General features: G+C 42.8%; 1 protein-coding gene across 1 annotated transcript in view; it reads left to right on the forward strand.

Moving 5' to 3' along the window:
* Nucleotides 1–429: 429 nt before the first annotated feature.
* The window catches only part of TMC2 (transmembrane channel like 2), a gene marked incomplete at its 5' end in the record, with an annotated part of 54276 nt that continues 38986 nt past the window's right edge, over nucleotides 430–15719 (forward strand). The window contains 2 exons of the mRNA XM_080582357.1: nucleotides 430–470; nucleotides 6288–6358. Of these exons, the coding sequence (XP_080438483.1) occupies nucleotides 430–470; nucleotides 6288–6358 (112 nt within the window). The remainder of the gene's footprint in view (nucleotides 471–6287; nucleotides 6359–15719) is intronic.

Here is a 15719-nt window from a genome sequence, read left to right on the forward strand (position 1 = left end):
CAAAGTTAAGCCTTTTGTTCTTTACAGGTAAAGAATTCTAACATAACATTATCATAAGAAAACTTTAGAGGCTACAGGCCACTTTTGGGGCAAAATAGACTAATGGGCCCGAATCTGATCTATATCCCAGCAAATGCAAGTTTATGCTTTGCTCTGCCACACTCTGACGCTTCAGGACTCTTGTCGTCTTTATAATGTGGATATCTTTTATAGGATATTATGCCAATATATCATCTTAAAACATCTTAAAAGTAAGTGTAACTTTGAAAAGTGGTGCCTTGGGCTACTCATTCCCCCATTTAAACCAGCAAAGTAGAGGAGACTATCACAGTGATGGATTACTGTCAAAACATGAAATGAGTGATGTTTTTAGAGGTAGTAACATGGGGGGAAAAACAAACAACAAAAAACTGTCCATGGCTCTAGGCCATGCCCATTACCAGAAAGCACAAAAGGGATAAAGAGCAAGTGTAAGCTCCTAAACTGGGGTAATAAATTTTCAGATACCCTGATAAGAGCTCTCCATCCCAGATCCTCACTCCCATGAATGGGTGAGCAGGAAAGGTTGTGTTTGTTTCCCTGGAATTAGGTAGGCCAAGCGAGTTTCAGCATAATGACAAAGGTGGTGTCATCTGCTGGTTAAGACACAGAATGAAGCCCTGATGTTATCCCCAACTCTGTTATAAGCCCACTCAGTGCTCTTCAGGAAGTCAGTGTTTCCACTTAGACACTTGTCTGCTGAGGCTATTGGCTTGTCAGGGAAAAGGCTGTCATTTTCCAACCTAGGTGATTCTGTGATTCAGTGACATCAGTGTGCCCCATGCCTCTGCTGACCTTGGTCTCCTTGCCATAACAGCATCTGAGAAATCTTCCTTCAGGCTGACCTTCTGCAATGAATCCATATCATGGTTAAAAGCACTGCAACACCCAGTGTGTACAGTGAACAGAGCTTTGATGTACCACGATGCATTTATTCTTAGATTCATTGCTTATATAGTGGTACTATCTACTAAGCATTAAAGATGGACCATACAGAAAAGGGGACTGGCCTGTGTATTCCTCCATGGGCTTGCTTGGTTGCAGCCACTGTTCCTGCTGCAGCTGCAGTTACTTATTTTTCCAGCTTTGGGGGGCCTTCACTAACACCTCATCTCTTTGGCAAGGCCAGGACCACAAATATGCTTCAAAGAATGGTGATTACTTCAGGAAGTTTTCTGATGAATCAAATGACTCACTGAGATTTTAGCCTTCAACACTGAACTAAAATCTAATATGAAAAGCTTAGCAGGGAAAATAAATGTTTATTTCACTGCAGAGACAGACTTCAGGTTGCAAAGAAAATGAATGAATTATACTCTGCTTAGCTTGAACTATCCATGGACATGCCATTTATCAATAGATAATGCAATTTATTCTTCTGACATTTGCCAGTGACTCTCAAGAGTTTTGATAACAAGACCTGTACTGCCAGACTCTAATTTTGTTTAGTTTGTTTGTTTAGTGGAAGTATGTAGAGAAAGAAGGATTTAGCTCATATTTCTAAACTGAGAAACCTCAGTTAAATATTATTAACAATATAGTTAAAATAAATGCTGCTGGCTCTAGAAGGGTGGAAAAGTCAGAGAGAGAGAGAGAGACCATGAAAAAGCTTTCTTACCACTATATATACTCAGATGATGATGAGCCTATATCTGTGAACAATAGGAAATGTAGTTACTAACATGCACACAGAGTACAGGGGACAGAGCTAACTAGCTGCTAAGGATGAAGACTCTGGCTGCCTTTGGATATTTGCTTATGCATGCACCCTCTCTGGAGGTTAGCATTACTAGCTGAATTTCATCAAAGTTACAAGAAAGCCAAACAGTCAACCAATCAATCCACATCTGCAACTCAGCTTCAAAATCTATTATCTAAATGGCAGAACTGAACTGTATTAATAGTCAGTTCAAAGTGCCTCAAATCACTTTTTTTAGAGTGACACATCCTTTATTTGCTTGACCCAGACAGAAATTAGGATAGGGATGTAGAGCTTGTAAAGCCACACACAAAAGTTGAGAAGTAAAAATCCCAAAGTGCTTGTCAATGTTATATTCTCTTGGTTATTCTTGAATTTTCCATCATATATACTTGGATTTGACATGGTAAACCTAGGTCTACTCTGCTACCCTAGTCTACAACTCGTGCTGAAGCTGCAATTGGAAGGAGATATGCATCCTTTGATGTGCATCCTACCAGAGCAATTAAAGTAATGAGTAGAGGAAAAGTACATGGTACTATACCTGTATAGCCTAACCGATACTGCTTTCTTTTCTATGAATTATAAATTTCTATATAACACAGACATGCAAATCAAGTCTGGGCCTTAAAAGCTTTTGCTTTCCTTTCATTGTAGTATCAGAGCAAGCCTTTTTCTAGCAGAACAAAAGCATGGTTTTATGGCTAACAAAAACACTGAACAGGACCAGTGGAGGATTGCTTTGGGAGACAGCCAAGTCAGTGACCCAATAAAATGCAATTTCATTTGTTATGGTTCGAAAATATGCAGTGTTAGCCCAGTATAAAGATTTTCCAACTCACTTGAAAAAATCAGTGAAGTTTTAAAAACCATTTGCTGAAAAAATATGGTCAGCAGTGGAAAGGAGGGAGGGAGGAAAAGAGGGAAGGAGAAAAGCCACAAGTTCCATTATGCTGATGAACTCCTGAAACAGCTGTGCAGCAAAATACCGCTTCTCCAGGACAAATAGAAATGCTTCCAAGTTCACATAGGGTTCATAGCACAGCTTGGCTGACACTTCAACAGAGAAAATCATGAGCATAAGAGAACTGAAATGAACCCTCAGTGAAGTCTATGTCTGAAGAAGTGTATTGGAGCTATTTGAATTGGGAGGTGCTGGCATGAAAGCGTGAATTGCAGTACAAGAAGAACCCTTGTCTGACAACCTGTTGTGGTTTAACCCGGCTGGTAGCTAAACACCACACAGCCGTTCGCTCACCCTCCCCCCTCCCTCTCTGGGATGGGGGAGAGAAACGGGAAAGTGAAGCCGGTGAGTTGAGATAAAGACAGTTTATTAAGACAGGAATATAATAATATAAGGAATATAAGGAATATAATAATAACAATAATAATAATAATAGTGATAATGATAATAGTATTAACAATAATAATGTGTAAGAAAACAAGTGATGCACAATGCAATTGCTCACCACCCGCTGACCGATGCCCAGCCTATCCCCGAGCAGCCGGCCCTCCACCCCGTCCAGCCACCCCTATATATTGTTTAGCATGACGTCAGATGGTATGGAATACCCCTTTGGCCAGTTTGGGTCAGCTGTCCTGGGTCTGTCCCCTCCCAGCTCCTGCTGCACCCCCAGCCTGCTCGCTGGCAGGACAGAGCGAGAAGCCGAAAAGTCCTCGGCCTGGTGTAAACACTGCTCTGCAACAATTAAAACATCAGCATGTTATCAGCGCTCTTCTCATCCTAATCCAAAACATAGTACCCTACCAGCTACTATGAGGGAAAATTAACTCTGTCCTAACTGGAACCAGGACACAACCCATCACATTTCCATCAGAGAGTGAAACACCAGCAAAGTGTGTTTCCACACTGTGTCAACAACATGAAACTCTCTAAATGTATTGATTGCACTGTATGGTGTCACTTGAAATGGATGGAAAGGATATTTTAACTATCTCAACAGCAAAATCGATTTTACTGAGGAAAAAAGGAATGGAGGATTTGGAATTACTCTGTTTAAACAAATACTTTTTGGCAACTTTCATTAGACCAAAATACAGTCCTGTACTTTGGAAACATCCTAATTTTACTTTACAGAACATTTTGATCCATTTGCATTAGAGACTACTATACTCCAGGGAATCCAACCTAGGCCTGTTGAATCCTGTTTTGTAATGCATCACTCAGAGGGCTGCAGCTCCTGTGGCTTATTACAACCAGTCCTCTTATTAATTAATTGCACTGTGGCAATGAGAGACCAAGAGAAGAAACTGGGGCACACTGACCCAGTCACTGTATGTTCTAAATTTCAAAGAGAAGATAATACCTGCTCCAAAAACTTTGAGCTCTTCAATCCAATTGCAGAGGGAGTCATGGAAAATTGTGTTAAACAGAGGAAAATATGGTTCCCTTAGCAGTATCCTCATACAACTCTGACTAGCTAGTCATGCAAAGACAGCAAGGGAGTAGCTCAGCAGCTGGCAGGGCTGTTGCTCTGTGGAGGCCATTTTCCAGCAAATAGCCCTGCTCGGCTGCTCCCTCTGCATGGCTTTAAAGGATACAGAATCCTGTGGCAAATCTGCTACTGCAGGAAAGGATGCTAGTTGTTCCTCCCCACTGTATTTTTGGCCAGGAGTGGAGTGTCATCCATTCAGCCCACCACAGGTATCCAACAGTGCAGTGAATTTCTTCCTTTAATCTATTTCTTCCTTTAATCTATTTCAAAGGAGAAAATCACTCTTACAAGAGGCCAATATAGCTGTGATAATGATTCCTGTATGGCACAGTTTAGTGTTTAATAGACATATCACCACCTGTTCTAGCTTTAAACAATAAATCAGAGACAATGGAACCAGCAGCTGCAATCATTTTAAAAAGATAAAGAAAACAGATAGAGGAAGGAGGTAGGTGAATACATGCAATACATGCAGAGAAAATGATTGTAGGGGAAACTTTCTCAAGCTACTCTGCAAGAGAGGGCTCATTTCTATGTTCCGTATTCTGCACAGCAGGTATCCATCATATTTTTTCCTTACGTTTTAGACATAAACTGAAGGGGGGAGGGGGGTGCGAGGGGAGAGAGGAGGTAACAGAACTCTGTGCAGAGACAGCAAGCCCCCATTAATGCTGATTTCTTCACAGCAAGACCCTTTTCTGATACTAGAGAGATGGTAAGATTAAATGCAGCAAGGAGCACAATATTTTTCTCTGTGGGCTGCAAATAGATCTGAGTTGGTGCTGAGGTTTATTTCATGCTAAATGAAAGATTTGCTTTTTCCATAAGGCATGCATCTGTCAACAGTGCAGCACCTGGAGCAGTCATACTTCTGAAATCAAGCACACATTGAACAGCCATGAGTTACGGTCACATTAAAGTGATAGGCAGGCTATGTTCTTTCTCAGCAAATCTTTTAAGACAGCTTCTCTGCCAATGAGCTAAAGCAATAATTTGACTATTTTCACCAACCCTCACGCAGAGCATTTCTAGTCAAACAGTTATAGCCTAGACTAAAAACTTAATTTTACCTTTTCAAACACAAGTATGTTTTTCAATATTTTTCTAAAAAAAATTTGAAGCTTGACAAAAATCAACCAAATAAATGATAAATCTCTTTGAGTATGTGTAAGAGCATGACTGTGAAAAAGGCTGTAAGAATACGCAACAGAAGAACTAAAATTTTGGATTTGATTTAAGCTTGTCATCTTTGTACCCTGATGCGACATCTGTTAAAATCAAAAGCAGCACAGCTACTGTCAGGAGAGTTGGACCCATGTTAAGCACACACAGCTGGAATCAGGCTCAGTTTCTTAATATCTCACAGATTCAGTATTCCTGCTTTAAAAACTAATAAAAAATCCCATTGCAGGTTGAAAACTTTGCTAAGGGCTTCAGAAAAATATGAGGGCAATATGTGGGAATAAAAATGTTGGTTTTGCACAGTTACATTGTCTAAAGTTAAGGAATGTGGTATTGAAATAGCTTGCAGTGATAAGAAAGCTTAGCAGACGACCTTGTAAAATGCAGACAACCAGACTCCTTAGAGCAATTAGGTGAAAATCACAGTGTCAAGTCAGATAAGTGAAGAAACATTACCACTTCATACAGTAAAAATGTCAAAAGAAATTTGAAATTTAACAGGCCAGCAACTGAAGGCCATGCATTGTCTGGGAAGCATCAGATAGGTTGTGAACCTGATTACCCAGTCAGTGGGAAAACAGGGGAGGGTCCCGGTCGTCGAGATAGAAAGTATATAAACTGTACTGTGTGACTAGTAGGTGCGCTCCTGCTTGTGGGATGCCCGCCATTGTAATCACAAAGAAATTAATACTTCACTGAGATCCTCGCCTGAGCCTATGTTATTGGCTACAGAGTGTTTCTCACAATTTGGGGGCTTGTCCAGGATCCAGTCACCTACTGGGGAGCCCCACCGCCGCAGCAGCAGGAAGGCATGCCCTGCTGATTTCAGCGGTCCTGTGCATCGACGGCGGCGGTTCTGCGGAGAGCTGACAGAGGGCCCGAGACTGATGAAAGAGGCAGGATCCGTGAAGGAGTGGGGAAGGGAAGAAGGTAGGCACTCCGGCTTTGAGAATTGATCCGGTAACTCTGTGCACAGACCAAGGTAAGAAATATTAAGTATTGCCTTGGGGGTCGGGTGAGACTCTGTGTGCCGTGTGATTGAGACGTACTTTTGTACGGAGCGAGTGTGGAGTCCTGATCCGCGGTTCCGCAGCTCCGCGAGGGGCGCGGCCGGAGACGGACGAAGCGTGAGATAAGGGAGAGAAAGGAAGAGTCTCGGGAAATTTGGTGTATGGTAAGCCCTTGCACGGGGAAGTGCTTGGCAGTACACCAGGGAATCTGGTAAACTCATAGGTGTGCGGTACCCCTTTTACAGTAAAGTGCTTGGCAGTACACCCCCATTTTCCAGAATCGGAACGTTAGTGTGTGGTACCCTGCAGGAGGGAAATTTCTGTAGGAGCACACTGACAAGGGCTAGGAAAAATGGGAAATATGAGTTCCAGGGGACAGGGAGATATCCCTGGGGGAGTGCCTGCTGACAGTTCTTCCTGAAGAATGATAAGAAATTAGAAAAATAATCCCAAAATTAGAGGAGATGATAAAGGAAGAAAATGGTTAAATATTGTGTATTAGTCTGGACAAAAGAACCAATTAAGGAAACAGCAGTATTTTGGCCAAAATACAGGTCTGATGAAAATTCAGGCTTTAAATTTTTATGTAAACAGTAAGATTCCTTTTTCGGAGAAGGAGCCAAGTTATGCTCTCTATAATCCTAATATTGCACCGGTGGCAGCAGCAGTTGCTCCAGGAAGGGAGACAGGGACTGCAATTAACACTGTCTCTAGAAAAGAGCGTACTCTAAGCTCTGGTAAGAATTAGAACAAGGTAGAATAGATATTGAGAATTTTGCCTTCCCTGATACTAACAGTACTAACACTAACTGTGTATCCTCTTAGGTGAACTCCCCCCTTTCCTTACCGGCAGAGAGGTGTTAGGGGTTTTAAGAAGGAGATGAAGTCTTTAACCCATCAGGCTAGCTGAACAATTAGACCAGTTCCTAGGACCTAACTTATACTCTTGTGGGGAAATGATGTCTATACTAAGTATGTTGTTTAGAGGGGAAGAAATGGGAATGGTCAGGAGGAGAGCTGCTATACAAGAATGGGAAGTAACTCATCCTCCGGGACTGGGGGTAATACCGGCAGAGCAGGGGTGCCCACTTGCCGATCCTGGCTGGAGTGGTGATAGTGCACAGCACAGGGGTCATGTGGGAGACTTGGGGTCGGGGTGGGGGAGTGCTCGGCGGTGAGTCCCGGGGATCTGGTGTCCTGGGGGTCTTGAAAGTTCATTTTATGGTTGGAGTCTGGTCAGATACATGGGGGGAGGAGGGGGCTCCAGAGGGTGGGAGGATGTAGTGAACAGTCACTGGGAGGCCCTCCTGCGGGAGGCCCTGAAGATGTATGTCAGGAGGGGAGATGAGAAGGAAAAGCAGAGAGTGAAACTAATGGTATTGACAGTGTAGCAGGTAGTCAGGCAGAGGGTTGGAGAAAGAGGAAGAAAATCTTCAGGGGGAGGCAGGGCCAGGATGGAAAGGAGAGGAAGAGAGGAAGGAATGGCAGGCAAGGAAAGCTACCTGTGTTGCAGCCTGAATCCTAGCAGGAACAGGCTTTGATAAGATGTTTTAAGTGTGGCCAGGCTGGCCACTTCAAATAGGAATATCCGGAGTGGAAGAAGGAGAGAAGGAAAATGGGATGAAATATGGTATATTGATATGCCGTTTCAGCATCCTGGAGGGAGAACGGTATGGAATTAAGTTGGCCAATGACAGACTTTGGTGAAAGTACAGGTTGGAGAAAGATAAAAAGAAGTGCTAAAAAGGGTTATTGAAGGTGTTAAAGGTATGGTATGTAGTATTCGACAGAGCTGTTTAAAGTTGAATGAGCAGGGAAAGAGGATGTAGGCATTATCTAAGTAACAGTCTAGAAGTTTTGGTATATTTGCTGTGGTGTTTAGTCAGTTTCCCAAGTATCGGGGAGGGACGGGGGGATGGGGGGACAGCCTGCTCCACCAGGGGCGTCTCCACAGGCCGCAGGGGGGCTTCGGCTCCGGCGCCTGGAGCGCCTCCTCCCCCTCCTTCTGCGCTGACTTTGGTGTCTGGGGGGAGGTTTCTCGCTCCTAGCTCTCCCAGCTGCTGTTGAGCAGCAGGTTTTTGTTTGTTTGTTTTCGTGGATGTGCTCTCACAGAGGCACGGACTGTGTTGCTTATGGCTTGGCCCTGGGCAGCGGTGGGCTCCTTTGGGGCTGGCTGAAATTGTCCCTTATCTGCCACGGGGAGGCTCCTGGATTCTTCTCGCGGGGGCTGCCACTGCAGCCCCCCCCCCCCCCAGAACCTTGCCATTAAACCCAATACACTGGGGCAGCTAGGTCATTACTGGCCTGTAAAGTATCAGAGATTCAATTATCTAATGAAATCCTAAAAGTGATGGGGGTAGAAGGCGCTGGGATAACAGTGCCACTTCTGGGGGATACCAAGCTGAGACAAGGGGATAAAATGATCACTGGGCAATTATTGTATGTACCCAAGGCAGGGACTAACTTGTTGGGAAAGTATTTGATGATGAAATTGGGCATTCAAATAGTAAATTGTTAGACTGGAATAGCAGTGTTATTAATGGAGTGCTCTTGACTTGCAGAAAACGGACTCCACAACCAGTAAGATTGTAAAGTAGGTATGTTTATTCAGCGCTGGGCAGCATGGGGGGTAGTCCTGCCAAAGTCGTGCACGCCTGACACAGCAACTTGCCTTGGTTATATGCAGTAAAGAGTTACATATGCATGAAGTTTCACAATATGCCTATACATATTCATAACCTGTCCCCGCTTCGTATTAAAATTAGTTCCAAGGAGTCATTTCCATAAACTCCTCCCATCTGCGCTTGCACAGTGTATTCTGGTGGTGGTCGTCGGGGATCGTGGGGATGAAGATTGATGACTCTTCCTTGTCACTGCTAGTTGACCTCTTGTCTCTGCGCAGACTCAGTTGCTTCTTGGATCTTGTCCATCCACAGGACCAGTTTCTACCAGTTTCTTAAGATAGGCTCACACTCTTATTAAGAGACTGACCTTGGTAAAGGGGCCCAAGGCTTCTCGCTTTAATTAATTTGCACAAACACCATAGTTAGTATGACACTAAGTAGGATCCTAGTTTCATGCCGTCAGCACTCTATCTCTACTTGATAAGATTCCCCTAACTCCCTCTCTCAGCCCCCCCTTTTCTAAAAAGTTAGTAAATTCTCTAAAAGTTAGTAAATTATTATATTATCCTAACTCCCTCTCTCACTCTCAGGCCCTGGGAGCAAAGTTATATTCACCTCTGACTGGAAAGACCCTGAAATGGGGCAGAAGCAACAATACAGATGGACCGTTTTACCTCAGGGGTTTACAGGGCCACCGATTTATTTGGGCAAGTTCTAGAGCAGATTTTGGGGCAATTCCAACCTCCCGAGGAGGTATTACTGTTACAAATATGTGGATGATCTTTTATTGTCAGGACAGGAGAAAACAGTTGTGAAGGAAGCTACTAACAAGCTATTCAACTTTCTGTGAAAACAGGGCTTGGGAGTACTGAAAAATAAATTACAATATGTAGAAAAAAAAGAAAAAAGTCAAGTATTTAAGGCATCTAATGTCTGAGGGAAAACGAAGAATAAATCCAGAGAGGATTCAAGGAATTGTTGAAAACTAAGAAAGAAATAAAAAGTTATAAGAGAAAGATTTTTTTTTTTTTTAAGTAATCAGGAGAAATGAAGTCTGAGGGAAAATGGATACTCCCTGATGGGAGAGAAATGCTGAGTAAAGCACCAACGAGGCAAATATTAATCGTTTTACATCAAGAGAGTCCTTGGGAGGTGCAAGCAATGTGTGATGTTGAAAACATTGATTCAGATCAAGGAAGTCATTTCACTTCACAAGTACTGCAAGGTTTAATGCAGGCCTTAGAGATTGAATGGGATTTTCACACCGCCTGGCACCCCTCCTCTTCTGGGAAGGTGGAACAAATGAACCAGACATTAAAGAAGCAATTAACTAAATTAGTGTTAGAAACCCAACTTCCTTGGGTAAAATGCTTACCTTTAGCACTCCTACAGGTTCAAACAGCACCAAGAAAGGATATAGGAATTTCACCGTATGAGATGCTGTTCGGATTACCCTATCTGGGCAGAAGGGATGAGATACCACAATTCGAAACAAGAGAGTTTTCTTAAGAACTGTACTCTGGGGTTGTCCTCTTTGTCATCTCTCAGGACCTGTGGGTTGTTGGCTCAAACCCCCACCACCATCACCCAGGAAATTGGGTCCTGATTCGGACCTGGAAAGAATCAAAACTCCGGCCTGAATGGGAAGGACCATTACTAACCACTGAAACAGCCGTAAGAACTGCAGAAAAAGGTTGGACTCACTATACTCGAGTGAAAGCACCCGTCGACCCTAGTACCTGGGAAGTTGTTCCTACAGAAGAGTTGTTGAAGGTTAAAATCAAAAAGAAAAACCTCATAATGGAGTCTGAGCAGGATAAAAGCTTACAATTGTAAACTAACCTTTTATTTTCACAGGTAACTAATGAGTGTGACTTGTGATTGAGAGAAAGGACTAGCCTATAGCGAATCAAAGTGCTCCCAAGGGGTTTTTGTTCTAGTAGTAGTGTACGTATGTCTTATTCTTTGTATTGATAATTATTTGGAAACCTAAGGTTTAAAAATAATGACAGGGAAAAATCAACTATTATTTTTGTTTCTAGTGATTGTAGGCCTCAGAGAAGGCCTTGGTCAATTGGCAACTTGAAAAAGGCATGACCAGATAACAGCAAAGACGGGATACCCTGTCAAAATATGGGTGACTGTGACAGAGGCTTATGTACCACAATCCATCACGTTTGATGCTTGTGAGGTGTTAGCTTGTGGAGATTTAAACACCCAACAACAATTGAGCAGAGAGGACAAACCTGCCCTGAACCTAAGACTAGGGGGATGTTTGAAGGACCCTTTTGCCCAACATGGTAACATATTTAAAGGAACTGTTCAGACCAATTGTCAGCATCTACAGTGTAATCGAATAACTATGACAATTAGTTAGGCTGATTACATTAATAACCATACTTATGGTCTCGGAGCAGATGTAACTGGGAGAGAGACCCAACAGCCATATTGAGAATAGCTGTATGGAAACGATCCTCTATTACCACCAAAGATAGGGAGAAACGAGGAGAAAACAGGAGAGAAAACAGGAGGCCCTTTTCGAAATGTGGCAGTTGTCACAGTTAAAGAAATAAAAGATCATAGGCAAGTTTTGAGATTGAAACAGGGTATGGGGATGTGAATGTCTGGACAGAATGGGTCAGATATACTGTCCAGAATCTCAACCATAGTGATTGCTATGCTTTTGCCTTGGGATGACTGTTTGCCCAGATAGTGCCCTTCCCATTGGGGTGGACCAAGGATTCCCAGGGGATGTGATGTATGATTGCATTGTACCAAGAAAAGACTGCCTGGGGAAATGAGGCCTGTAAGTCTCTCTCTTTGCTGTTCCCTTCCTTGCGTGATAGCACTACCATGGTTCCCCCTGCATTCTCTGCAGCTTGCCTCTCACAGCAGGGTGTGAGTGCTACCTGGCATCTGAGAGAATTTGCCTTGTGCACGAGGACCTTGAATGCTACCGAGGACTTGATGCGAAACTGCTCAAGACTTGAGATCCCCAGGGCAGATCTCTGGTGGTACTGTGGAAAGAAGATCTTACAGTCCACCCTACCATCTAATTGGGGAGGACTTATGCACTTGTTCAATTAGCTATACCCTTCACCCTGGCATTTGAAAGAGAAACATCACAAATACCTGGAAGAAGTAAAAGAGGCTTAGGAGTATCATTCGATGATACATAAATTCTGTTGGGGTCCCTAGAGGAGTTGCGATGCACAGAAAGCCAGGAATCAAATTGCTGCAGGGTTTAAGTCACTGTTCTGGTGGGTAACAATCAATAAGAATGTGGATTGGATTAATTATATTTATTATAATCAGCAGAGATTCATAAATTATACAAGGGATGCGGTAAGAGGAATCACTGAACAACTAGATGCCACAAGCAAAATGGCTTGGGAACACAGAATAGCATTAGATATGATGCTTGCGGAGAAAGGAGGTGTGTGTGTGATATTGAGCAACCATTGTTGCACTTTTATACCCAACAATACTGCCCCGGATGGCACAGTAACTAGAGCATTGCAAGGACTTACCACCCTTGCCAGTGAATTGGCAGAAAAGTTAGGAACAGACACCTCCATCACCGGATGGTTGGAATCTTGGTTTGGTAAATGGAAAGGGATGGTAGTGTCCATGTTCACATCCTTGATCGTAGTAGCAGGAGTTTTGACAGCCATTGGTTGTTGCATTATCCCCTGTGTAAGAGGACTAGTACAGTGATTAATTGAAACTGCACTATTGAAACAAATGACCATGGAGCCACCACCTTACTCTGATAAGATGATGATATTAGAGGAGATGGAAAGCAAAAAACGTGAAGAAGAGGAAGATATCTACCAATTACACCTTAGAGAAAAGTTTTGCAAAAATCAACAATTTATAAAGAAGAAAAGGGGGGAATTGTGGGAATAAAAATGTTTTTGCACAGTTACATTGTTTAGAGGGAAGGAATGGGGTATGCTTGCAGTGATAGGAAAGCTTAGCAGACGACCTTGTAAAATGCAGACAACCAGACTCCTTAGAGCAATTAGGTGAAAATCACAGTGTCAAGTCAGATAAGTGAAGAAACATTACCACTTCAAACAGTAAAAATGTCAAAAGAAATTTGAAATTTAACAGGCCAGCAACTGAAGGCCATGTTTTGTCTGGGAAGCATCGGATAGATTGTGAACCTGGATTGCCCAGTCAGTGGGAAAACAGGGGAGGGTCCCGGTCGTTGAGAAAGGAAGTATATAAACTGTACTATGTGACTAGTAGATGTGCTCCTGCTTATGGGATGCCCGCCGTTGCAATTGCAAATAAATTACTACTTCACTGAGATCCTCACCTGAGCCTAAGTTATTGGCTACAAAGTGTTTCTCACACACTGAACCTTGGCTGCATGGAGTATAGAATGGTAGCATCATAGATTCATTGAGATTGGAAAAGACCTTTAAGTTCAAGTCCAACCATCAACTTGACCTACTGAGTCCCATCTCTAAACCGTGTCTGTAAGCACCATGTCCACACATCTCTTCAGTACCTCCAGAGATGGGGACTCCACCACCTCCCTGGGCAGCCTATTCCAATGCTTGACCACCCTCTCAGTGAGGAAATTCTTCCTGACATCCAATCTAACCCCACACCCCCACACCTCCCTAGGGTATAACTCTTGTGAATAGTATTTTTTTATCATTCACAGAGTAGCTGAGACTGAGACAAAGTTTGTGTGTAGGGGGGGACACATCACCAGGGCAGCTGGCCTGCACCAACCAAGGGGATATTCCACACCACATATCTTCATGCTTGGCGCTAAAAGCTGGGTGGAGGGGAAGGAGAGGGGGGCTCTAGTTATGAAGATGTCCATCCTCCCAAACAACCACTACACATGTTGAGGATTTGCTTCCAAGGCCGTGGCCAAACATCGCTCGTTGATGGGAAGTAGAGAATAATTTTTCCTGTCTTTTCGCTTCTACATGTCCTTTGCTTGTTTTATTCTTTTTTTTTCTTCCCCATTTAATTAAATTGTCCTTATCTAAACCTGTGAGCCTTTTTTTTTTTTTCCCATCCTGTTTTCTCCCTCTCTTCCTTTCAAGAGGGGGAGGGAGAAAGCAACGTAGTGGAGTTCAGTTGGCCATCATTGTGAAACCACCACACTATAGCATGATGTAAATGTACCAGAAGATTGCTTAGGATGCCTATTGATTGTATTTCTCTTCCCCAAACAAACTGCTTCTGTTCTGTCTTAACTCGTTTTCAAGCAATGTGAGTTTTGTGCAATATCTTGGTGTTGTTTTTGTGCTTCATTTTATTCCTTATAAAAACTTAACTGGAAAGCCAGAAAAAAATAAGTCAAAGCATTTCATTAATACAGATTTATGTTTCTAACGATGGCACAGGACTATGTTGTTTTGTTTTCCAATAGAAATTGTCTGTGTAGTAAGGCCTTGAGATAATTTTGAACAGAGATACTGGTTCTGACTCCCAGTCCCTGTTCACTGTCTCTCACTTCCTCCCTTCACATGTACTTCTGACTCTGCACATGCTTTATAGGAAGACCCCTCAAAGTCCTGTGCATCACTGAGCCCAGGATTTAGCAGAAGCTTTAGAGTTATTTGGCACAAATTTGTGGCTGGTGTAACTTGTTAGAGACTTGAGGAAGTCACTAAAGCTTTAAGAGCCTATAGCAGAGCCCTTCTGGGAGCTTTGTGCATTTTAGGAAGAAATAAGAAGCACGTATGATCCTCTTGCCATGATTAGATTGTCAGGAAACTTTCCCTCAGTCTTTCTCTCTCTCTCTCTCTCTCCCTCTCACTCTCTCTGTATATACATATATATATATATATATTTTTTTTTTTCAGGAAAAAAAAGATTCCAGACAAAAGTGAAGGATTTATCTTTTTTTCCCCATGGAAATCCTCTCAGATTCAGGAAGAAAGAGAGGGAAACTCAGCAATCACATCCCTCTGTGTCTGGAGGGGCTGGACAAAAGGCAGCAAAAAGGCTCAACACCAGTGAAGGACATTCTTCTCCTAGACTTATTCTGAGCCCTACATTGCAGGCTTTTTGAGTACCTCCTGCAAAGCGGAGGGGCCATACTGGAATTTCTCCTCCAGAACAGAGACGAGCAGATGTATAAGGTAGGAAGGAAGCCCAAGATAAATGTTCCTCCCCAAGAAACCTCTTACTCCAGAATTCATGGAATAAAATTGCTTTCTTCCCAGTTTTTCACATATGTTCTCTAAACAAGAATTTTCCTTATAGAAATCCTTTATGATGAAATCATTCTCCACTTAAATCTTGCATGAGTATGTTGACCTTAGTTTCATGCTTTAGGAGACAGGCAAGAAATTTCTGTTATTTTAATAATTCCACTGTTTTCTTGTCCTTGAAAACTTCATGACAATATTCACTTTTGGACTTCATTAATGCTTCTGAAAGAAAATGGAAAAACCTTTGTGCAGAAAAAGTGTGGGAGATGGGTAGGGCTTTCTGTCTCAGGTAGAAATCAAAGCGGTTGTCCAGCACCACCGCTACCAAAAACCTACATGCTGTGTTTGGAGAGCACTTAAAGGCATGTGCTCTTGTGGATTCAGGACAATTTCAAGCACAGGCTTAACCTGAGACATGGAGTTGGTGATGACAACTGTGAGTGGTCAGACACGGGCTTGTGTTTTGCCCTAGGCTGGGGCGTTAATAACTGTGGTGTTTCCCATGAAGCTGCTGGTAAAGT

The sequence above is a fragment of the Anser brachyrhynchus genome, assembly GCF_964034855.1.
Source record: "Anser brachyrhynchus genome assembly, chromosome: 2".
In the NCBI taxonomy this organism is placed as follows: domain Eukaryota; kingdom Metazoa; phylum Chordata; class Aves; order Anseriformes; family Anatidae; genus Anser; species Anser brachyrhynchus.